The sequence below is a fragment of the Phodopus roborovskii genome, unplaced genomic scaffold (genome assembly GCF_943737965.1).
Source record: "Phodopus roborovskii unplaced genomic scaffold, PHOROB, whole genome shotgun sequence".
NCBI lineage: Eukaryota > Metazoa > Chordata > Mammalia > Rodentia > Cricetidae > Phodopus > Phodopus roborovskii.
Window position 1 is genome coordinate 15,265,123 of NW_026125444.1, and position 24,433 is coordinate 15,289,555.

Here is a 24,433-nt window from a genome sequence, read left to right on the forward strand (position 1 = left end):
CCCTGAAACCCAGAGCTGAGAGATTCCCTACAAGCGGCTGACCCGGGATGGGTTCTGCCGCCAGAACCAACCCATCTTGTCAGTCCTTGGGAGCATCCTTAAGACCCGGCAGCTCACGTCCGCTGTGCGGGCGCAGCAGACCCAGAGCAGCCTCGGGTGAGGCTTGGGCACTTGGTTAACGAGCACTGAGCCGCCTGTGCTGGTCCCTACCCGGTCCCGAGCCGCGGGGACAGGGAGGGTTTCCGGGCGGCAGCGGGCGGGCACCCGCGTCAGGTGGCCAGGCCAGGCCCCGCCCCCTCGGCCCGCCCTCTCTCCTCCCTGCGCACCGGGCTCCGGGTCCCCGGCCCCGCGGCTGCGGCTTCTGCTCGGGAGGTGGCGGCGGCGGCGGCGGGAGCGGCCATGGAGGCAGGCGGCGGGGCCGGCGCGGGAGCCGCGGGCTGGAGCTGCCCCAGCCCAGGTCAGAGCCGCCCCTCCCTCAGCTCCCCACGCTCCTTCCCCCTCGGCTCTCCTTCCTCCTGGCCCCCCAGGTGCTCCGGGTACCGAGGTGGAGGGCGCCTCCACCCTGGCCTCCACCTGCGACAGCTCTCCATCTTTCGATCTGGGGCGTCCCCTCCCTAGCGGTCACTCCCGGAGTGCTCCCCGCCTCGTCTCTCCAGCCCGGCAGTGCTTCAAGCACTGGAGGGGCGGTGGGAAGGGGGGGACCTCGATCCTGCACCCTTCCAGTTCATAAAAGCTCTTGAGCACGGGATGAGGGTGGGGTGGGGTGGGCGAGGTCTAGTGAGGGAGGGGAGGGGAGAGGAGAGGAGAGGCCTGGGTTGGAGCCCCTTCCCTCCAGGTCCGGCTGCCCCTCCCTTTTCTGCCTTGCGCCACGGCATCTTCCCAAACCCTTCTTTCTTAGTTCCCATCCTACCCCTCTTCTCCTTGTGCCCCAAGCTAAACACTCACCCTCTTTCTGTCTGGGCGAGGGAGAGGAGCCGGCAACATCTCAGAACAGGGGTGTTGAGGTTTGGCAGCGCCGGGCTGGGGTCCTCAGGTGGAGCGTGAGAGGTGGCGAAGGGAGTAGTTACAGAGCTGGACAGAGTGAGTCAGGCTCTTCCGATGGGATTACAAATTTAGGGCTCCCAGACGAGAACCCGCGTCCCTTTGGCTTCCCTCAGCCCCTCAGCCTCTTTCGAATCCTACAGTGACTACTTTCTCCTGCTCACAGGACCCACAGTAACCACTTTAGGCTCTTATGAGGTATCTGAGGGTTGTGAAAGGAAGAAAGGCCAACGCTGGGGGTCCCTGGAACGCCGTGGGATGCAAGCTATGGAGGGTGAGTTTTGTAGGGGTAAAAAAAAAAAAAGGCTTTCCATCTTCCATCACCCTGTTCCCCAATTCCCTTCCTTCCCTGACCCCAGAGCTCTGAGCCAGGACAAGGCCCTTCCCTGACTTCATCTCAGGCCCCTCCTCCCTGGTGGCAGAGGTCCAAGCCTCCCTGGGCTCAGGCATTGATGGAAGTTTGGGCATATCCCTTTGGGTTCCAGTCACCCAGCTAACCAGGTTGTGTGTCCTGGGGGAGCTGCCAGACAGAGAGAGAAGCCCTGCTGAAGAGAGCCCAGCAGCGGGGTGCTTGTTCTCACTGCCCGCTGACCTGGATCCCAAGCTGTCTCTTATTTTTAAGAGCCAGGACTTGGGAGGGCGTGTGAACTGTCGTTCTGGGACCACCACTCTCAACTTTGAACGGGGCCTTGCAGCTTTAGTAATAGAAAGGCTCGGGAGAGAGCTAGGTGAAGCCAACTTCCCAACCCCACACCCACGCATCAGAGCAGGGAGGATCAGCACATTACCCAGGACTTCCTAGGAAGTGACCCCAGGCCCTTTTACAGTTCAGTACAGGCCTCGCCTAGACACTCACTCCATGGCATAAGGGGTTTCAGATGACCCATATGCTGTTGGTTTTAGAAAAGGAAGACCAGAGAGATTCCGAATTTAAAAACAAAGCAGTCTCCACCAAGACAAGATTGCTATTTACAGGAACTGCACTGCACTAAAAAAGAGTGCTCACCATCCCAAAATGGGACCAGTACCAAGTGGAGATTTTGTTTTGATTTGGGTTTTTTGTTTGTTTTCCAAGACAGAGTTTCTGTGTGTAGCCCAGGTTGTCCTGGGACTGGTCCTGTAGACCAGGCTGACCTTGAACTCACAAAGATCTGCTTGCTTCTGCCTCCCAAGTATTAGGACCACACCTGGCTCCAATTCAGTGTTTGGTTTGTTTTTTTTAAATAATTTTATTTTTACTTTATGTATTGGTGTTTTGCTTGCATACATGTTTGTGTGAGGGTGTCAGGTCCCCTAGAACTGGAGTTACAGACAGTTGTGAGCTGCCTTGTGGGTGCTGGGAATTGAACCCAGGTCCACTGGACAGTAGTCAGTGCTCTTAACCACTGAGCCATCTCTCCAGCCCTTCCAATTCAGTTTTTAAAATATGTTAACAGTATTGGAGAGATGGCTTAGCAGTCATCCAGGGTTTGATTCCCAGCACCCACATGGCAGATCACAACCATCCTATAACTCCAGTTCCAGGGGATTTAGTGCCCTCTACTGATCCCCAAGGTACTGCATACACCCGATAGACACACAAGCAGGGACAACACCCATATGCATAAAATAAATAAATTTTTAAACATGTGTTCAGATGGCAGGTTTTCTCTTATACATGAGTTCAGCTTCAGACTTACCCTGAAAACCAACTCAGGTCAGCAGGAAAGAGGTAGACCTCATGGCACCCAACAGAAAAATAACAAGTGTAGCAAATTTCAAAAAGGTATCTGGTAACATACATTTGAAAGGGTTCCCACATTTGTCCAGTAAACAGCTCAGAGCCATTTCCTTGAATGTTTTCATTCTCTACCTACAAGCCAAGACAGTGCTTTTCTATTATGAAAAGGCCAATATTTTGCAAGCCACCTGGATGTGGGTTTTGTTGTTATTGTTCCAACCTTGCCGGATTTGGCCTAAATACGCAGCTGCGTCTGAACGTCTGAATCCTTTCTTAACTCCCTGTCCCACTACCCAGTGATCATATTAGAAGTGCCAGGGGTCCCCATGCTAGCTTCTTGTAGATGAGCCAGCATGGAGCTGTAAAGGCAGTGGACATTCAATATTAGGAGCTTGGAAGGGGGAAAAGGTACTTCCAAATTTGACCCACCAGAGCCTGGCCATCAGAGACTCGTCATGAGTTAGGTCCTGCCCAGGGGAACTTGGGAGGACACCAGGTGGCACTGTTCTGCTATCTAGTACCTGGGGACGTAAGGTGCAGGACTCTGGAAGGACTCTTGAGGGAAATGGGCCTGACTGTCCATGGGGATGGTTGTCTCTCCTAGGAGAGGTGTTACTTCCAGCTCTGTATGAGGAGGAAGAGGAGGAGGAAGAAGAGGAAGAGGTCGAAGAAGATCCAGTGCAGAAAGCAGGCAGTTTGGGTTCCCTGTCCATGAGCAAGCACCGTGGCCTGAGCCTCACAGAGACAGAGCTGGAGGAGCTGAGAGCTCAGGTACTCCAGCTGGTGGCAGAGCTGGAGGAGACCCGGGAGCTTGCTGGGCAGCATGAGGATGACTCCCTGGAGCTTCAGGGTGAGTACCTGTGACAGGGCAAGGAGCCTGGGCCCAAAGGCTCTTTGTTTCCCTGCTTCCAAACCAGATGTCCCTCTCACTTCAGGGCTCCTGGAGGATGAGCGGCTGGCCAGTGCTCAGCAGGCAGAAGTATTCACCAAGCAGATTCAGCAGCTCCAAGGTAACTGCCCCCAAGTCTAGACAGATGCTTGACCTCTCTCCTCTCTGTTCTTTCTTTTCTTGCCACTTCCTCTTCTCCTTGCCCTCCCCCTTCTCTTGTTGCCTTGATTCCTATCTTAGCTTTCTTCATGGCAGTCCTGGCCTCTCTCTTGTCCCCTTTCTCTCTTCCCAACCTCCTCTCCCTCCTCACGTCCCTGCTCTCTTGGTTCTCCTAGCCCAGGGCCACGGGTGGACGGTCAAGATTGAGTTCTAGGCTGTATTCCTTTTTCTGCTTCCTCCAAGGGGGCCATAGGAGAGAGCAGGGGCCAGCAGGAGGAAACTCCATGTGACTTTGAAGGAAACATGGACATGGACGAACATGAGTTTGTGCCCCCCATCCTCTCGTCCAGAGCCCGCGTCCCTTTGTCTCAGAAAGCAGTAAGGCAGGTGTCCCACATTCCACTGCACTACCAAATAAAGAGGGAGCTTTTGTTACTTCTGTGGGCTTCCGGAAGGTTTTGAGGATCTGCCCTAGAAAACAGCAGGGACTCTGTAGCAAGAGCTGAGATCAAGCCAAAGGGAAAGTATAAATGGAGGGAAAAAAGGTCTGTCCTGGTGAGAGCAAGCGAAGGTATTAGCGGAGGAACATAAGAGAAGGGAACAAGATATAAGCAAAGGGAGATGCAGGGAAAGTGTCAAAGAAAAGAAAAATGGCGGACAGCCAGCGCAGGGAGAGAGGGAGCCTGGGTGTTGTTTTCGTAATAGCTGAGCTCTTGGGCTTAGCTTTATTGTGTCCAGATTTTGTTAAACTTGGGCAGGTCACTTTTATCCCTGTGAGCCTCAGTTTCTTGTCTGTAAAATGGGGTTAACTCACTTGTCTGTCAACTATTGGTTGAGAGCCATTATATATTTAAAGGGCCACAATTGACCAAATCCCTAAACAGTAGATCCCAAAGCTGGGCAGGGTGGCATAGGTCTGTAAACTCAGTATGTGGGAAATAGAGGCAGGAGAATCAGGAATTTGATGCCATCCATGGCTTCATAGTGAGTTCAAGGCTATCTGGGCTTCATGAGATCCTGTCTCATTTTTTTTTTTTTTTTAAAAAGTAGATTCTAAAGGAAAACATAAACAAGTTCGGTTGGCAATAAAGGCTATGCATGTATGAACTCAGTATAGACCTGTGATATGTGGATGGGGTGACATAGGAGTCAGTTTTACATAGATGACTTTGACAAGCCTTCAAGAAGATGACACTTAAGCTGAATAATGGGAAGGATCCAGACAGTCAAAGGTCTGATGGCAGGACCTCCTGGGCAGAAGGAACTGAATCTGCAAAGGTCATGTGCTGGGGGACAGAACTAAGGTCATTGTGAAGTGTCCTTGAAGGACTCTGGTCCGAGAAAGCTCCAAGAGAAGGCAGAGGTCTGGTTACAAGAGGCCCTCTAGGTCAGCTGACAGGGATGGCTTTCATTGTAAGTGAAGTAGACACTACAGGAGGTATGTTTCAATGCTGCAGTGATTGGCATGGATTACATTTTTAGTTTAGCTTTGCCTTTTTCCTCCAGTGTCAAGGGTCCTACCACCTAGCAACAACCCTAACCCTCCAATAGAGTCCTTTAGAATCCAGGAGGAGGGGAGGGAGTCAAGTATGCTAGTGGCCCATTTAACCAATTATTTTTACTGAATTAAGGAGAAATGGAGATGGTTCAGAATATATTTTGAAGGTGGACCCAGAGAAAATGGGTAAATGGTGATATCCAATAGGCATGGAAAAGGTTGGCAAGAAATGAGTTTGGGATTGGGGAAACCATTTAAGAGTTTTTTACTGGATGAGTTTGATGTCCAATGAGTGTGTAAAGAAAGCATTTGGATGTGTGAATCTAAAACTGGGGGAGAAACAAAGCCTGGAAATAAGATTCAGTAATTTTTTTTCAAACCTCAACTATATATATTATATATATATATGTGTGTGTGTGTATGTATGTATATACATATATGTATATATGTGTGTATATATTATATATATATCTCATATATATGTATATATACAAATACATATATACATACATACATATATACATACATACACACACACACACACACACATATATATATATATATATATATATATATATATATATATATATACTCCTAACTGCATGTACACCTTTATGCCAGAAGAGGGCATCAGATCCCACTATAGATGGTGGTGAGCCACCCTGTGGTTGCTGGGAATTGAACTCAAGACCTCTAGAAGACCAGTCGGTGCTCTTAACTGCTGAGCAGCCATCTGTCCAGCCCCTGATTCGGTAATTTTTAACGTGCAGACAGCGTTATAGTCTATGGGAGATGGGCTTTCAGTTATATCAAGAAATACCAGAGGGAAGAGAAAGGCTCCATTCTCCTAACTAGAGGCCCAAAACAGGAGGAGGACCGTACAAAAGAAATGGCGATAGAAGGAACCACTAAGTCCATTCTGCCCTGAAAACCAAGAGCAGAAAATGCTTCATGGAAGTGATGCTCCACTGCGTGGAAAGCTGCGAAGGCAGGTGCAGTGGCCTCTGGAGTTGGCAAGATGGAGACCAGGCAGATAGTACGGATTGGATTGGAACTGGAGAGGAAACAGGAGGTCAGATGAAGAACTGAGTACAGATCATGGCGATCACCATTTTGGAGAGAAGGGGTAGAGTAGCGAGGTCAAGGGAGAAGGTTTGATTTTTTTTTTTTTTTTTTTTTAAGGTAAGGAACCCTTGATCTTCTTTATGCGATGAAAGAAAGGTCCAGCTGGGCCAAGTGTTAGTCTGTGCTTCAAAAAGAACATTCTTTTCTCCCCAGTATGGCGGAAGTCTGAAAAGCTGCAAGGCCAGGCTAGAAGAGGAGTTGTTGCTAGATTTCAATGATTCCCGGGTGAGGGGCTGCGGACCCCAGCCCCGCCCCGAGCCCCGCCCCGAGCCCCGCCCCCGGGTGGAGCCTGAGGTGGGCCCTTGCGCACGCGCGTTGCCCGTTTCCGCCCAGTGGGGGCGCTCGCGGCCTCAGAGGTACCTGGTGTTCAGAGGCGGTTCCGGCCGCCACAGCCCCCCCTGGGGCGGCACCGGCGGGGAGGCGGGAGGCCCCCTCGGAGACCGCTTGTGGGGGGCCGGCGAGATGCAGGCCATAAGCAGTAAGTGCCAGCCGCCTTCCCTGCCCCGCGAGCTGGCGCCCGCACCCTCCTCCGCGCCCCGACGGCCCCAGCCCTCAGTCAACCGGCGCCGGCGCTTTGGAACCTGGTCCCGCCTTCTCAACTCCTGTCTGCGCCGCCCGCCCCTGCCCCGGCTCCCGGGATCCGAGGAGGCAGTTTACAGAGCCAGATTCCAAAGAGCCGCCCGGTGAGGGTTGAGGGCTAGCTAGGGAGACGAGGCTAGCCTGCCCTCCGGAATGGCCAGCTGGGTGTCCCTTCGTCGCAGCGGCCGGCTGACCCCTAGGCGTCCCCCCTCCAACAGACTGAGCTGTGCCGTGGGTGGGCTGCTGTAGAAGCCTCCCCCATCACTTGGCTGTGAACTTCATGAAAGCAGGGAACAGGCCGGTTTTGTTTCCTTCCTGGCTTGGGGATGTAGTTCATTCAGTGCCCTAGCATCCTGCACACCTGAGGTGCTGGGTTCAGCCCCTAGTAGAGAAAGTTAAAACAAAACCCAGGAAGTCTTGCAACCTAGTGCACATGCTTGATGGAGGCCTGGGACCTCTGCTCCCCGGGGTGCCCTGTCCACTTAACAGTGATACCTCCCATATATCCTAACAGGTCCTTTCTCCCTTCTCCCCGCCCCCAACCCGCTCCCGGGCGGCTTGACAGAGGCCGGCTTCACACTCCTAGGCTCAAGCAATTAATTCTCAGCCTCTAGAGTGCTGCTGGGACTACAGGCGTGTACAACTATGCCCTTAAATCCTAGGTTCTCTTAAGTGTGTACTTCTGCGTACACAGAAGAAACTCAGTTTAAAAAAAAAAAAATTGAACAGAGGAGCCCCTCAGTAAATATTTATTGAGCTGCATTCTGCCAAGCCGGTTACCAGATATGGGAACTGTGATGGTGAACAAAACAGTCATGTTTTCATAGTTTATACCTGAGTGAGGCTGGAACTGAACACCAGCACACATGCTGCAAGTAAGAGCTTTGAGGATCCCTCTGATGGAGGAGGTGGAGGAGATGCTAGGAAAAGATGAAATCTGGATGTTTGGCAGAGTGAGCAGGGCATAGGACAAGGGGGCATATGAAGTCCAATTCTCTTTGACCCCCTAGTCCTGCTCACCCCCCACCCCCCGTTCTGGATTCTTACTGGAATCCATGGCTTTAATTCTCTGCTTTTGAGAGTTTCACTCATTCCAAATGGGTGACCTGCATCTAGAAATCAGAGAGGGGAGACTAGACATGGTGGTGACTCATGTCTGTAATCCCATCACTTGGGAGGCTGAGGCCAAGGGAGTTTGAGATCAGCCTGTGCTCCAGAATGAGGCACTGTCTTAAAAACAACAAAAGGAACCTCAGATGCTCCACAGAGTTTGACACCTTGGTTTTGCAAATGAAAATATATGCATAACTGTATGTAAAAATGTAGAAACTTGTAAAAATCAAGCAACACAGGTATGATATGGAGGTTAAAATACCTGTCACATGTTATCTTACTCCTCTGAGGCAATTGCTATTTTTTAAATGTATTTTCTGTGTGTGTGTGTGTGTGTGTGTGTGTGTGTGTGTGAGAGAGAGAGAGAGAGAGAGAGAGAATGTGCATATGAGTGTGGAGAAGGGGCCTCCATGTCTCGTGTCTTCCTCAGTCATTGTCCACCTTATTTTTTGAGACAGGGGTCTCTCACTGAGGCAAGAGCTCGCTGATTCAGCTAAACAGGCTAATCAATCAGCTCTAGTGATCCTTCTCTGCCTCCTACCCCCGCCCCAGTCCCAAGGGCTAGGATAGTTGACTCATGTCAGCTAGGCCTGGGTTTTTATGTGGATGCTGAAGGCCTGAACCCAGACCCTTGTGTTTGCATGGCAAGCATTTTACCAACTAAGCCATTTCCCCAGCCTGGAAGCAACTGCTCTATGGTTTGGGGCCATAGATCTTTCCATGTGTCTTTAAATGTTTGTTATATAGTGCCTGGTTTGGTTTCTTTCTAGTCACTATAGCATGGGAACACTTTCCTATTTTTAGTTAGTAAAAAGGTTTGTTTTGACTTACTGTTTTTGGTGGTCTAAAGGGAAACTGATTGTCTTCTGCTAAGGCCCTCTTGGAGAATATCACCATTGACTCAAACATTTGGCATTATCAATCAGTCACCATGTAGGTTAGTATTCCATGTGTTAATGTTTTAATGATGAGCTTCTTTTTTAAGTTGACCTTGAATTCTAGATATGTGCTGTCTTTCATTCTGTGCTTTACAAGGCATTTGGGGAAAGGGGCAGCCTCTGAGACTGTGAGTCTGAATTTCCTAAGCTCCCAGGATGGGATTTTTAGAAAGACTTAGGACACTGGTAAAATACTACATAGCTCATGCTGGACCCAGATTCACAATGTTGCTGAAAATGACCTTGAATCTCTCAAGTTTCGGAATGACAGTGTGAGTCACCACACCTAGGGGTCTTGGTTTTTTAACTGGCAAGTGGTTCTTCAGGCATATTTAATACTATTCTGTTTGTCTATATTTTTTAGTTCTTTTAGACTAGCACACAAAGTAATGAGTTTTCTTATGACATTCCCATGCATGTGTCACTGTACTGTGTTCTCATAGAACGTAAGCCCTCAAAGTCTGCCTTTCTACCACATTTACTACCAGAGTCACTGTCTAATCCCTTCTTGAGTACTCTTCCATTCTACACCTTATGATGCTCTGCTTCTCTTGTGGGGTCAAAACTGGGTTGGCAGTAATTTCCAGACAAGAATTAAGTCTGTCTTGGGCTCTGTGCTTCCAGAGCATGTTTTTAACTCATTCGCTTTTCGCCCTGACTGTGAACCTTTGGGCTTTGCAGGTGAGCTTCAACATCTACGGGAGGAGATTTCCCTGTTAGAGCGTGAGAAAGAAACTGAACTCAAAGAAATAGAGCAGGAGCTACATCTGGCCCAGGCGGAGATCCAGAATCTACGGCAAGCCGCAGCAGACTCTGCAACTGAACATGAGAGCGACATAGCGTCCTTGCAGGATGATCTCTGCCGGCTGCAGAATGAACTCGATGACATGGAACGCATTCGAGGGGACTATGAGATGGAGATTGCCTCGCTCCGTGCAGAAATGGAATTGAAGACTTCTGAACCATCTGATTTGAGTATCTCAGACTTCTCTGGGATACAAGGTATGAGACTTTCTGATTCATTCACAGAGTTGAATAGAGGAGAAGACATCATAGGTAGGAAGATGGAGGAAGAACAGTACTACCTTATACATTAGAAACATCTAGAAAAAAATATCCCCCATGTTTACTTTGAGACTGGAAAGACTCACTCAGCTGTTACATAACCATGGTGGTATAAGAATTAGTGCCATAGAGATGTTCCCTGGAGACTTTTTGTTTTTGTTTTTCGAGACAGAATTTCCCAGTTCCATTGGAGCCTGCTCTGGAACTTGCTCTATAGATCAGGCTAGCCTCCCTGGAGATTAACACAGAACTGTTGGGTACTCGTTGATTTGACTCTGGGAAAGTACTCCCTGGGGGGGAAAAGTCTGGGGTAGATACAGAAGGACCTGTCACCTTAAAAAATTTTTCCTGCTGCTATGGCATCATGGCTCTTTGCCTGACCCTGTTTAGGCCTCTAGTCCTGAGTCTGAGAACCAGAATGCTAATTCTTAGGTTCATTTAGCCCTCCCCAGAGTAGACACTTTGGGAGGCAGCAGATCAGAGCACAAGACAGCTGGAGAGAAAGAGAGGTTATTTCTAGTAAGCATGCGGTACTTAAAAGCTTCGAGCCCTGTTTTCAGGCATCTCCCAGCTAGTTGCTAGGATTCGTGACATCAGTGGGTTAGCCTTTATTTTAGCCTGGATTTATGATCTGGGTATAATGGAGGCCCTACATTTGGCCAGGTCAAGCAGAGACAGTCACAAGGAAATGAAAGCATTGCAAGTTTCTCCAGCTGTATTAAGCTTTTCAGAAGTGCCTTTGTACGGGTGATGCTAGGAGAGGGAGGCAGCCCAAGGGAAAGGAGGCAGCTAGATTGGACCTAACCTGAGTCAGGAGCTCAGCTCCAGCTGGGGTAGCAGGATCAACTTAGTCAACTTATTACCTCTCTCCAAGCTTCATCTATACCTGGAATATGGACCTCAGCTTGGTTAATAAAGTCTTAGAGCAGGATGAAATACTAGGACAGAAAAGGGGCTTAATGAAAACACAGAGAAATCTAAATGACATGTGGAGTTAATCCTAATGTATGGTCGTTGGTTCTTAATCATGACAAGTAGGCAATGTAAGGTAAGATGCTTAATAGCTGAGGAACCTGGGTGAGAATTCTCCCAAGGAAATTTGAACTGGCTTTGTGTGTGCATTATCTTTTTTTAAGTCTAAACCTATTCTAAAATCAGTTGGTTTTTTGTTTTTGTTTTTGTTTTTAGTTTGTTTTTAAGTAAGGGATGGGGGGAGGTCTTACACAGGGCTATTCCAAGGATTAAATGAAGGTCGAAATCATCAAGTCCAGTGCTTCATGCACAGTTCTTATTAAAGGTTTCCTTCCTTCCCATGGTCATCTTCAGAAATTGTCTTTAATTAATTAATTAATTAATTTAATATTTATCCATTTACGTAATTGAAATTTATTTATTTGTTTATTAATACAGAGTCTCTCTACATAGCCCTTGCTGTTGTGGAACTTGTTATGTAGACCAGGCTGGCCTCAAACACACAGAGATCTCTCTGCTTCTGCCTCCCAAATTCTGGGTTTTAAGGGATGTGCCACCATGCCTGGACTGGAATAAAGAAGAAACATTAGAAGTGTTGTTCAGGGATGTTGAATCTTCTGACAAATAAAATATTGTAATTAAGGCCAGTTGGTGTACCTTAAATGTGGTGGAATTAGTGCCCTACACACTGTGATTCTTTTCTGTGTATTAGAGTGTGTGGTGTATGTGTGTTGGGGAAGCACTCACCTCTGCATGCACTGTAGAAGCCAGCGGCTGGTGTTGTGTGTCTGCCTCTCAGTGTCCACCTTATGTTTTTGAGACAGGATTTGTCACTGAACTGAAGTTTACCACCGTGACTAGACTGGCTCATTAGTGAGCCCCACAGTATCCCACTGGTCTCCACACCCTCAGTTCTGGGTTTATATAGGTACAAGCTGCCATTCCTGGCTTTTTAAGGGGATACTGGGAATCAGAACTCATGTTTATATAAGCAAGCACTTTACCCACTCAGCCATCTCCCCAGCCCAAGTAATATTATTCTTTTCTTTGTTTATTTACTTTTATTTGTATGCGTATGTGTCTGTGTCTTTCACATGTTTGGGTGACTGACAGCTGAGTCCAAAAGAGAGTATTGGAGTTCTGGAGCTGGTGTTATAGGTGGTTATGAGTCAGGCAACATGGGTGCTGGAAACTGAATTCTCTTTTAGAGGTTGAACCTCCTCGATAGCTCTGATAGTTCTTACTCATAAAGAGATACAACTTGGGTATTTGTAGCAACTGGGGAATTTCAACAGGACCTCTTCTGTCTTCTAATCTTGAGGAAAACAAGCATTTTAGATTGGAATGGACTTTTCTGTTAGCAGATGAAGAATCCTGAGTGTGGCTTGGTGGTAGTGTGCTTGCTGGCACCCATGGTGAGACCCTAGATTTTATTCCAAGCACCCTTTGTGTTAGTTAGTGCTTCTGTTGCTGTGACAAAACACCATGGCTGTAAAGGGTTCATTCAACTCACATTTCCACATTGCTGTTCACCACTGAAGTAGGGCAGGGCAGGAACTCCACAACAAGGCAGGAACCTGGAGGCAGGAGCTGATTCAGAGGCTGTGGAGGAGTGCTGCTTACTGGTGTACTTCACATAGCTTGTTCAGTCTGCTTTCTTATAGAATCCATGTCCATCAGCCCAGGGATGGCACCACCCACAATGGGCTGGGCCTCCCCTCCCCCCCCCCATTGATCAGCCTTACAGCTGATGCTCATAGAGGCATTTTCTCAACTGAGGCTCCTTCCTCTCTGATGACTCTAGCTTGTGTCAAGTTGACACACAAAACCAGCTAGTACACCGTTCCTCTCCACCAGAAAAGCAAAAACAAACCCACAAACAAAAACAGAACCCAACAACAAGGAGTATTTGAACTTTGTCCAGGCCAGTGTCTTCAGTGTGATGCTAAAGGAAATAAAGGATACTCGGAATGAGTGGACTGTTTTTGAAAGGCAATTCTGGCAATTCACATCTCTCAAGAGTTTGTGTTAAAAGCATCATGGAGGCTGTAGCTATACCTCGGTTGCTAAAGTGCTTGCCTAGCATGCATGACGCTCTGTGTCTGATCCAGGGTACCTCATTAAAAAAAAAAAAAAAAAAAAGCAGGCTTGGTGGCTCATACCTGTAATCCCAGCACTCAGGAGGTAGAGACAGGAAGATCTGAAGTTAAGGTTAGCTAGAGACCAGCCTATGCTACCTGAGGCTCTGTCTAAAAGGGGGGAAAAAGGATAATGGGGAGGTAATCATAAATAGTTAACTAGAAACTTAGATACAATGAATTTAACTTAAGCCTTCAAAAGCTGCTGAAAGTTCAAGATGGTGTTCCAGTTGGGGCTTTAAGGGTGAATGTTTTCTGTGCTTAGGGACTATGTAGCCCTTTGCCATTGAGTTTCCATCCAGGAAAGCTTGGGGCTGGTCATCAGGGCTTCTATGCACTGAGGCTCGGCTGTTCTCTCTCTCTCTCTCTCTCTCTCTCTCTCTCTCTCTCTCTCTCTCTCTCTCTCTGTGCCTCTCTTTGCAGACGAGCTACACCAGCTTCGGGAGCGCTACCACTTCCTGAACGAGGAGTACCAGGCCTTGCAGGAGAGCAACAGCAGCCTCACAGGGCAACTTGCTGAGCTGGAGAGCGACAGGTACAGCCACACTGCACATTCTCTCTTGGGCTCTCTTGGGTCTTCCCAGAAGGCAGAGGCTGGGGTCTTGAATGGTCCTCTACCCCTGGAAAGCAGTCATTTCTTTGTTATCCCAAGGGTATAGAGACCTCCCAGGAGCAGGCTCAGAATGCCACTAAACTGTATTATCAGAACTATAGTTAAATGAGCTACAAAAATGTAGTTGTCCTCTATTCTTGGCATTGGAATCCAGCTGGTTCTGCTTTATGTTAGATCAGCCAAGATCCCTTTGTTGTCCCTAGATATGATTCAGTCTAATGGCATAGAGCAGTGGCTCTCACCCTTCCTAATGCTGCAGTCCTTTAACACAGTTCCTCATGTTGTGGTGGCCCCCAACCGCAAAATTATTTTGTTGCTACTTCATAACTATAATTTTGCTACTGTTATGAATTGTAATGTGAATATCTGGTATGTGACCCCCAGAGGGGTCATGACCTGCAGGTTGAAAACCACTGGGATAGAGCCTCCGGGTTAGAGGTGGTTTGGCATCAGGCCCACTCTTGAAATCAAGATCCTAGGATTTCCCAAAGTCAAAATGGCCACACAGTGGGGTGCTGGAGGTTTTGTGTAGTCTTCTAAACACATTTGTTTGAGAGGTGAAGACAGTACAAGGCTCTTTAGTAATGTCAGCACTGGGCCTGAGCCAGGCAGAGCTGCTCCCTACTTAGCCCTGGGTTCTGGATTACAGGACACGAAGAGCAACAGAACAATGGTTGGAATCCCAGATGCTGAGGAGCATGATGTCAGTAGAGTCTCAGACTTCAGAGCTGGATTTCCCAGAGCCTGATCCTGAGATGCAGCTTTTGCGACAGCAGCTGCTAGGAGCTGAGGAACAGATGCAGGGCATGCAGACCAAGGTAGGCTGGAGGGTGGAGTGGAGGCTCTTGCTGCCACCTCCTGTCTTTTCCTGGCCCGTAGTAGGAATAGCACTAACAAGAGAGCCATGCACTATGGCAGGGTATGGTATCTTGGGCCTTGGCTGACTGATAGGAATAGAGTCATGTATCATGTGATGGCATTTCAGTCAAAAACTGGACCAGATATATTGTAGTGCTGAAAAGTTCTTAGCCCTACTCATGTTTTAGTGTAGCAAGTTACTGAGCAGGCGTGTGGTGATGCTACTGCAAATGAGCCTACTGTGTGTGAAACTTCCAGTTGTGTGAAAGTCTAACACATACAGTTATACAACTTGATGAGAAATGACTACTAATATTTTATGTTTTGACCATATTATGTTTTTATTATTATATTTTTTAAAAAGCCTTTCTCTTTAAAAACAAAAAGCAGGAAAAAAAAAAAAAAAAAGTTCATTATAGAACAGGATGCCAGCCAGGATGTGGTGACACACGCCTCTAATCCCAGTACTTGGGAGGTAGAGGCAGGTGGATCTCTGTATGCTTAAGGCCAGCCTGGTCTACAGAGTGAGTTTCAGGATAGCCAGAGCTACACAGGGAAACCTTGTCTCAGAAAACAAGAACAAAAACAACAAAACATTGAGGATGCTCTGTTATACTGACAGCATCTTCAATATCTTGTATTTGTTGTGTCTGTTAATGACATCATTTTCTTTTGTGCTTAATTCAATCTCAGGGTGTTCATTGGTACCCCAAGAACAGTAAAGCATGGTCAATGCACACACACACACACACACACACGCACGCACGCATGCACTCACGCACGCCATACTGTTTGTGTCAATATACTCTGTAATGGTCACACAATTATTCAGTAGCTTAATGACAAATTTCTCAGCATGAGTCTACATTGTTTCGTGATATTTGACTATATCCAAATCAAAAGAATGACATACTTCCCCTGTCCCTAATGTACATGTGTCATCTACCACAAATCAGCCCCATTCCATTCCCCACATAGTGTAAGGACTTGTGTTGTGAGTTGGAAGAGCTCCGGCATCATCGCCGGGTCAGTGAGGAGGAGCAGAAGCGGTTGCAGAGGGAGCTCAAGTGTGCCCAGAATGAGGTGCTTCGGTCTCAGACATCCCACAGCGCCGCCCAGGTAAGCACTGCCAGGGGAAGGAAGGGCAGCAAGGCAGGAGTCCCTGCCTCCAGGGAGGCTGGACGTCAGGAGTGAGGCTGAACTCTGCTGACAGCATCACCCAAAGCCCCTGCATACAGAAGCCACATAGATGGCCTGTAGAAAGGTGGTGGTTGTTGAGTGTCATCACTGAAGAAACCTAGCCGTAGATCCAGAGAGCGTGTCGAGGGCTCTGCACCAGGAAAGTGTCCCCGTGGCCTGCATAGAGTCCTTCTGCTTCTTGAGAGTAACTGCTCTACCCACATCCTCCCTACTGCAGAATGAGGAGCTGAAGAGCAGGCTGTGTGCCCTGCAGCAAAAGTATGATGCTAGCCAGGATGAACAGAATGAGCTTCTGAAGGCGCAGTTGCAGCTTCAGACTGAGCTCCGGCAGCTTAAAGTCATCAAATCCACACCCGTAGAGAGCCAAAATGAGAAGGTAACAGTGCCAAAGGTGAAGGACAGTGGAGGGCCAAGAGCGCTGGACTGAGGCTTTTGGGGAAGGTAGATAAAATAACTCCAAAGCTGAGGATATGGCTTTTGGTAGACTGCCTGCCTAGAATGCATGAGGTCCCAGGTTCAATCCCTAGCATTGAAACAGAACAAACACAGACAACATTTGTTGAGCCTAGTGTGGTGGAGCACATCTGTAATGACAGAACCGAGGAGGTAGAAGCAGACGAATCGGGAGTTCAAGGCTAGCTCCAGGTACACAGCCTGGCTTACATGAGATTGGTTACATTTATTTATAAACAAAAAGGTAGCTGCCTCCCTCAAGGGCAGCATAGGCGGGAGGGTGAGTGGCAAGGGAAAGGAGGAGAGAGATCCTCAAGTGGTCGGTGGCTGAGTTAGGACAAGAGCAAAGCCACAAAAGCCAGCACCACTACCCAAAGCCCCTGCATGCAGGAGTTAAAGTGCCGGCTCCAGAAGCTGCAGATGCAGCACCAGAGCAGTGTGAATGAGAAGGAAAAGCTGCTGGAAATGCAGCAACACCTGCAGGACAAGCTGCGGTGCCACGAGACAGAGCTGCAGCATCTCCGAGGCATGGTGGACTGCTTGCAAGAGAAAAATAATAAGGTAAAAGGGTGAGCAGGCCAGGAGTACATAGCCAGGCAGCGTCTCCTGTAAGGGTGAGCAGGCCAGGAGTACATAGTCAGGCAGCGTCTCCTGTAAGGGTGAGCAGGCCAGGAGTACATAGTCAGGCAGCGTCTCCTGTAAGGGTGAGCCAGAGTGCGCCCAGTAGGACTTGTGTGGAGGGATTGTTGGTGAAGTAGACCAGACATATCCCCAGCTTCCTTTTATTTTCAAGCGGAAGATTAGTCTGCAGAAAGAAATCTTTCCTCGGGCAGTCTCCCGAGGTCAGGGTGTCAAGCCTGTTAGGGAGAGGTCTGTCTGGTTCTCCCTGGCCGGCTGAAGTCAGGCTTGGGAAGGTCAGGGGAGGGCAGATCCAGAGCGAGGGGGTAGGTGTGCTTGGGATGATGGCTCCGCCTCCCCTACCCAGAATATAGGGATACAAGCCCAGCTTCAGGAGATGAAGGGACTGTATCAGTCCAGCAAGGACGAGCTGGAGCGACAGAAGCACATGTATGACCAGCTGGAGCAGGACCTCCTGCTCTGCCAGCAGGAGCTGACAGAGCTCAAGAGCAGCCAGACTGTTTGTGAAGACAATGATGAAAAGGGCTCCAACAAGGTAATTGTAGTTCTGAACGCTTCTGGCACCAGCTCGGGAGAAAGGAGCTCCAAAGGCAAGGGATGAGGTTACCCAGCTAAAGACAGGAGACAAAGGCAGACCCACGTCTACTGTCCTTAAAACAGTTTGTCTTGAACTTGAATGAGAGCCTTAGCCTAGCAGATTGATGCATTTGACCTCAGTCAGTGTGAACATCTGTTTCTCATACGATCCCATGTATGTAGGCGTTTCTCCATTGGTGTTGTAACTGTATTGATGTCCCATCGTTTCCAGGGAGGGACATACACATAGACCCATATATGCTTAACTAAACTGAAAAGACTAGGGACAGACCCTGAAGCAGGATGCAAGTGATCTTCGGGCATGGTCCACACCCAGAATGCTAACTGGATAACCAGTGCTCTTTTAGGATGTAGTCAGACTCGGAGTAAACTCTTAAATCTTGAATTTTTCTTGCTTCAGATTAAACCAAATGCTACTTATTTATTTATGCTGGTGGAGAGAAGGGTTGAGACAGTCTCACTGTATAGACCAGGTTACTCTTGAATAGTGGCTATCCTCTTGCTTCTACCTCAGTTGCTCAGATTACAGATGTAATACCTGGCTTGATACAGAACAATATTTTGTCTCACTTCCTTTAAGAAATAAATTCTGGCCAGGCAGTGGTGGTGCATGCCTTTAATCCCAGCACTCAGGAGGCAGAGGGTGTCTGTGAATTAGAGTCTAGCCTGGTCTACAGAGTGAGTTCCAGGACATCCAGGGCCATACAGTGGAACACTGTCTGAAAAAAAAACAAAAAACAAAACACAAAACAAACAAACACACACACACACACACACACACACACACAAAGAAAGGAAGAAAGAAATCCCAACAGTGATACATAAGGATTTATACACTTTTTATGTGGTGTATAGAATGTCAGCCATTGCCATTTACTCTGTTGGGCACTGTCAGCCCTTGATTACTAATAGGAGCTGGAAAGGCATGGTGCCCTTGGAGAAAAGGCACAAGAGCCTTGGGAAGTGGTGAGGCTGGCCACATTCTGCTGGGAAACTCAGTCTCCTGCCTCTCCCGCCTCATAGTCCAGTTGCAGACTGTGTCCCTAGGGAAGGGCCTTCACAAGACAGAGGATTGGAAAGGTTGCAATTCAGGTGCCTTTCCATGCCCAAGGCTTGCATTTTTCCCTGCTTTCTTCACTCCCACTCAATTGAGAGAGCTACTGAGTCTGTGATTTACTCAATACCTCTTAAGTGGTACAGCTCACACACAGGAACGATGCATTGGTGGCGTACACCTTTAATCCCAGCACTCGGGAGGCAGAGGCAGGTGAATCTCTGTTTGAGGTCAGCCTGGTCTACAGAGCAAGTTCCGGGACAGCCAGGGCTACACAGAGAGACCCTGTACCCCCACCCCCACGCACGCCAAGGAAGTGAGAGACATGGTAGTATACAAACCATTAAGATTTTACTTCATTTTAAAATGTCCAGTTTTGAGAATCATAGTCTTAACCCAAATGCAGCAATAGCTCATATTTTTCTAAGGGTTTTACGGTATGACTAAGACTGGAGATGTAACTCGCTGACCTGTAGAGCACTGCTGTACCGTTCCTTAGGCCCCAAGTTCAGTCCCCACATGGGTAGGAGCTAAAAGTGAGGGGAAAAAAAAAATAAGAAAAATTAGGTCAAAATTAAATCCTTTTCGATGAGGAAAGTAAATTAAGTCTAAAAAACTTGGCAGAGTGGCTTGAGCTGGAGTTCCCTACAGTGCGGGGGGGGGGCCACAGGAAAGGACCAGAGAATGGGGGAGGTCGTGGCTTCTCAAATCACCTCTGAGGGGCTGTCAGGGAAACGTAGAGCACAGTCATTGAGAATACAGAGAAGACTGCTGGAGACTATCCAGTGTCCCCGCCCCCAGCTAGCGGCCTGGTCTGCACAGGGTAGGGAAGAGGGAGGGTCACGTGTCACAGGAGGCTGGGAGCACGCATGTGCTCTGCCAGCCCCCAAACTAGACCTCAGTAGTAACATGCCCTGCCCCCTCCTCACCTCAGTGTGACGCACTGCTGTCCAGACTGACAGAGCTGCAGGACAAGTTCAAATCCTGCCAGCAGGAGATGGGGCGCCTGCAGATGGAGCAGTGTGAACTCCTGGAAGACCAGAGGAGACTGCAGGAGGAGCAGGGCCAGCTGCAGGAGGAGCTGCACAGGCTCACGTTCCCACAGCCCAAATGTGGCCTCTTGCAGAAGGTACTCATTGCCAGGGTCAGGGCAGGCTGCTTTGAGAAGCTTCCAGGTATAAAGAAGCCGCCCGTGGGAAAGATAGAAGTCAGGGAAGTGAGCATTTTCCTTTCTTGGCCAAGCGCTTTTTCCTTTCTCACCATTCTCCCTGCAGAGCTGATTTGGATGTTTCTTCAGAAGGGCTTTAAACCTTAAAATATATTTTATATTCTGAAATCTGTGCAGCACTGTATATTTAGATATTTGGTCCATCTGGAGGAAGTGTACCTGAAAATCACTGGAAAATATATCCACACATAGGAATCTTTTTTTTATTCAATTAGCAGAGCTCCCTAGAAAGAACCCCTCTCCCCAGAAGGGCTATGTGGATCAGTAAAGAGACAGAGCCCATTGGGGACAGGGCCTAGGAGGGGTACTTCCCTTTTAATCATCACTTTTCCTTCCTCTGCCCTACTCAGAGTCAGGAGCTGCTTTCAAAGTTGCAAGACCTGTGTGAAATGCAGCTGCTCTACCAAAGCATGCAGGACGAACAGAGAAAACTGATAAAGAATCAAGAGAGTGTATTAAAGGAGCAGTTAGAGGCACACAGAGAGCTTCGAGGGTTCAAAGAGTCTAATTTCCAGGAAGTGTTGGTGAACCCTCGTGATGCCAAAGGGCCTAAATCCTCCACTTGTGAGAACAAGGTAACCACAGCAGAAAGGAGGGGAGTGGGCCTTGTGAGTACAGTGATGTGACAAGGACCAGGGCGCAGTGCAAGAGTTGAGTCAGGAAGGCCTGTTTGGAGGCAGGGTGAGGCTACCGCCCTGCCTGCGCTTCACTGGTCAGGGTCCTCCGTGGGCTCCAGTAAGCTGTTGCTCTGCTTAGATGCCCTGAGGATCACCCTCAGAGGCACACACTCTGGTTTGATGTTTGGAATTCTAGAGTGATTTACTTTAAGAGCTGAAGTGTAATCAGCAGCTAGAAAAGAGTTCGAGTGGCACAAAAGTCTGTCTGATTCAGCCCCGCCAGCATGGCATTTCCAAGATGTGTGGGATCAATTCAGGGTTTGTTTTGGTTCCTTTGGACTGACCCTGAATGTATCACCTTTTTTGTTTGAGCTGGAAAGTCTGCTTCTCCATTTTCTGAGTTTTTAACCTTTTGAGGCTCCATGAACAAATCTGGGCCCAGTCATCTGCAAGGAAAGCAGTTGCAACAGACAGGTTCGTTGGTTCTGACTACACTATCCAAGCCAGGTCACAGGGATGTAATAGAAAATCAGTGTTTCTCAAACACTACCAAGTGCCTAGGTAGAAATATCTATACGAGTCTATTCAGAGTTGGGGAATAAATGTGGTCTGAGGTAGACAGCGCAGGTAGACAGTTCCAGTTCAGGCTACGTGCGTGGACAAGGAGAACCAGGAAGTAGCACAAATCCAGACAGTGGAGCTTGATCGTTCCAGGCTGTCAGATACCTAGGCTGAAAAGCCAGATAGAAACTGTTCCCTTAATCAGTTATAGCTAATGCTGAATATCCTCAAGACCAGACACAGAATCCTAGCAGAAGGTACAGGGACTAGTGGGTAACAAGACCTTGATTCCAAGCTTGCACCTTCCAAGGAAAGAATTCATATTCACACATTCCCAGCTGGGCTGATTTTACCATGAGGAGTGGGGGAGAGGACTGAGCCTAAAGATCAGGATGGTGGGTACACTTGATTTTAAGTGATGGTATGGTAGGGAGCTTGAGACCCACCTACACTGCTTCAAGGAGGAAGATGTATAATGCCAGAGTACAGAAACCAGCAGAAACAGGAGCCCTAAAAATCACTGAGTCTCTGTCCTGGGGAGATTTTCCTGAAGGAGCGGAAAGTTGACATATACCACCAGTACCTGTAGGTTAAGTCAAAGACAGAGTCCTTGTGAGACTGAGGTGTGTTTGTGTACAGTTCCCTGCCCTGGGAGAGGGGCAGCTAAAAGAACTGAAATGTCTCAGAGTAATGGTGATGTCTCCTGCTCCCCTGCCTCCCCCTAGTCCAAGGTGCTTATGGACCAGCTGCAGGCTCTGCAGGTGCTGTATGACACCAGTCAGAGGCAGCAGGAGCTACTGCAGCAGGAGCATGGGCGGCTCCTGGAGGAGCGGAAGAGGCTGCAGGCTGAGCTACAGCTCTGCATGGAGGAGATGCAGCTGCTCCAAAGTCAGTCCCCCAGCATAAAAATGAGCCTTGAGTCCTACAGGAAGACCCCAGGCAGCATGGCCCCCAGTAGTGAGAGCTTCCACAGGAGTTATGACAGCACCATCGAGGACAATGAATGCTATCAAAGGAGTTATGTAAGTTCTCAGGTCAGCAACGACAGCTTCCTCAAGAGCTATGAGAGCTCCACCAGTTTCAGTGAGGCCTTTCAGAAGAGTTACCGCTCCAGCAACACAAGTGTTTCCTGTAAGAAGAGTTATGGTAGTGCCGTTAGCTCTGAAAACCTTCACAAGAGTTATGTTAGCAGTGGTGCTGATGAGGACCCAGCCGAGCCTGAAGACCTAGAGGTAACCATTGCCAGATGATTGGTCAGAGGGGAAGACGGGTTTCTATCTTTGGGAGAAGCATCACCAGGGGATGGGCATAGAGAGTGACACAGGAGTAGGGTCAGTCAGAGCTGGCCTGGAAGACTCCCTGAAATATGTGAGGCTTCTGGTCATGGCTGCCCTGTTTCCCCTCGCTCCTGACAGAGGTAGCCTGATTAGGACAAAGACCCCAGGGTTCAGGACTTTGAACATAGTCAGGACGTCCTTTCTGGGAAGAAATACAGTCTCCCCTAGGCAACTCCCGGGACGGGCCTAGCAAGGTGTAGGGCAGAGGTCAGCTGCTTCTTGGGGTGCGGTCATTGCTCCCCCACTCTCTGCAGCACTTTGAGGAGACAGTGGCCAAGGTGCTGACCAAGTTGCAGGCAGTGAAGGCCCTGTACCAGGTGAGCCAGGAGGACCACAGCCAGCTGCAGGAGCAGATGAACAGGCTGCTGGTGAAGCAGCAAGAGCTGAAGCAGGAGCTGGAGAGCTGTGAGAGGGACTTGAGGGAGTGCATGGAGAGCCTCGAAAAGCCTGCAGCTCCCCAGAGCGACAAGACCGAGGTAACTGTGCCCAGTGGCAGAGTCCCCAGACCACTTAGAGACTAAGGTAGGGAGGGGAGTGCAGGGAAGCCAAGTCCCAAGAGGCCAGACTGCCCGCTGCACCAGATGGTACCAGATGGACATTGCTCAGGTGAAGGGCGTCCAGTGCTCACCGCTGGCATGCTGGTTAACCAGGCTACTTTTCCCCCTTTGCTGCTTCTATGGTCTCTTTCACTTTGTGCCCAGAGCACTTGTATGGAGCCGTATTGTCTTACTTGACAATTTTCTTTGATTATTTTGAGGTCATTGTCTTTTTTTTTTTTTTTTTTTAACTAGATTATATACACTTCGAGGACAGGGTCATTGTCCAGTAGGAGGGTCACTGCATGTGTGCCAGGGAGAGATGGCCAGAGTGATGGCCACCTGAGCCTAGTCTGATTGGTACTTCTTGAACAGACCATATGCTGCCATAAGCCTAGGGGGACAAAAGCTGAGATTAGGGGCAAGGTTCTAACTGTGTAACCAGGAAGGAGGCACAGGTGCCCAGCATACTGCCAAGTATATGCAACAGCTCCCTGCATAGCTGTCTATTAGAGGGATGGACTGGGTAAAGTAGGAGTTCCTGGAGAAAGGATTTGATGATAATAAGTGCCTAACATTCAGAAGTGGTGGCAGTCCTGTAGTTCTTCCCCAGACAGGTCCTGATCAAAAATGTAATAATTACTGATTTAATACTAATTTTTTATGATGCTCGATGCAGACCTTCAGTTAACCTCAACTTAGGGAGAAAGCTGTGTGTATTAGGCCTCATTGGCTGCTTGGGAGCTTTAGCAGGGAGAGGTGCCAGGCAGTGATCCCTTGAGGGCCTGGGCTGACTGACGGGGCGGGCGGGACTGCTGTGGATAACTGGAATCCCACCACCAACAGATCAAAGAGCTGCAGACTAAGCTGCGGGAGCTGCAGCTGCAGTACCAGGCTAGCATGGATGAGCAGGGCCGGCTTCTGGCAGTGCAGGAACAGCTGGAGGGGCAGCTCCAGTGCTGCCAGGAAGAGCTCCGGCAGCTCAGAGAGTGCAGGCCCTCTGTTAGCTCAGAAGCCAGGGGGAAGAACGGCAGTAAGAATATGAACAAGAACGCCAATGGAGTGAGGTATAAGAAGATGAGCAAGGCATGCTCAGAGGACTCAGAGGACAGCATTGAGAATGAAAAGGTGAGTTGCAGCCTCAGCAGGCAGAGGCAGGTGGCTGGCCGAGGCCCTGGGAAGAAACATCGTTTCCACTAACAGTTCCACAGTTCCTGCCGAGAAAGCTACTTTGAGGAAGGCTTTTGGTAGCACTAATGTCTGCAGGAGTTCTGTCTTTATAAGAGTTTGGACACCTTTCTGGGTGCTGTGGGGAGAATGCCCAACAACTGCTTTCACTAGCCCAAGCCCATCGCTGGGGCTCCTTTGTTCCCAGTTCCGTGATCAAGGAAAAGCCCAGCTAGAGACAGAGAGAGGGGGAATTATTCAAGAGGATTGGGTGTGGTAAAAGTTTCCAGGAAGGGTAGGAAGCAACAGTTGAGGAGCAGAGCCCAAGAATCTTGA

General features: G+C 48.8%; 1 protein-coding gene across 2 annotated transcripts in view; it reads left to right on the top strand.

Moving 5' to 3' along the window:
• The first annotated feature begins 283 nt into the window (after positions 1–283).
• Ccdc136 (coiled-coil domain containing 136) overlaps positions 284–24,433 on the top strand; it is a 31,369-nt gene continuing 7,219 nt past the window's right edge. Inside the window, exons 1-16 of one of the 2 annotated variants that reach the window (XM_051175807.1) lie at positions 284–457; positions 1,208–1,315; positions 3,366–3,611; positions 3,697–3,771; positions 9,744–10,064; positions 13,661–13,772; positions 14,500–14,668; positions 15,687–15,827; positions 16,126–16,284; positions 16,752–16,922; positions 17,347–17,535; positions 19,586–19,780; positions 20,230–20,454; positions 21,783–22,289; positions 22,649–22,870; positions 23,777–24,058. In XM_051175807.1, coding sequence (XP_051031764.1) covers positions 400–457; positions 1,208–1,315; positions 3,366–3,611; positions 3,697–3,771; positions 9,744–10,064; positions 13,661–13,772; positions 14,500–14,668; positions 15,687–15,827; positions 16,126–16,284; positions 16,752–16,922; positions 17,347–17,535; positions 19,586–19,780; positions 20,230–20,454; positions 21,783–22,289; positions 22,649–22,870; positions 23,777–24,058 — 3,180 coding nt within the window. In that variant the 5' untranslated portion in view covers positions 284–399. The remainder of the gene's footprint in view (positions 458–1,207; positions 1,316–3,365; positions 3,612–3,696; positions 3,772–9,743; positions 10,065–13,660; positions 13,773–14,499; positions 14,669–15,686; positions 15,828–16,125; positions 16,285–16,751; positions 16,923–17,346; positions 17,536–19,585; positions 19,781–20,229; positions 20,455–21,782; positions 22,290–22,648; positions 22,871–23,776; positions 24,059–24,433) is intronic. The other variant, XM_051175806.1, reaches the window with a different exon arrangement.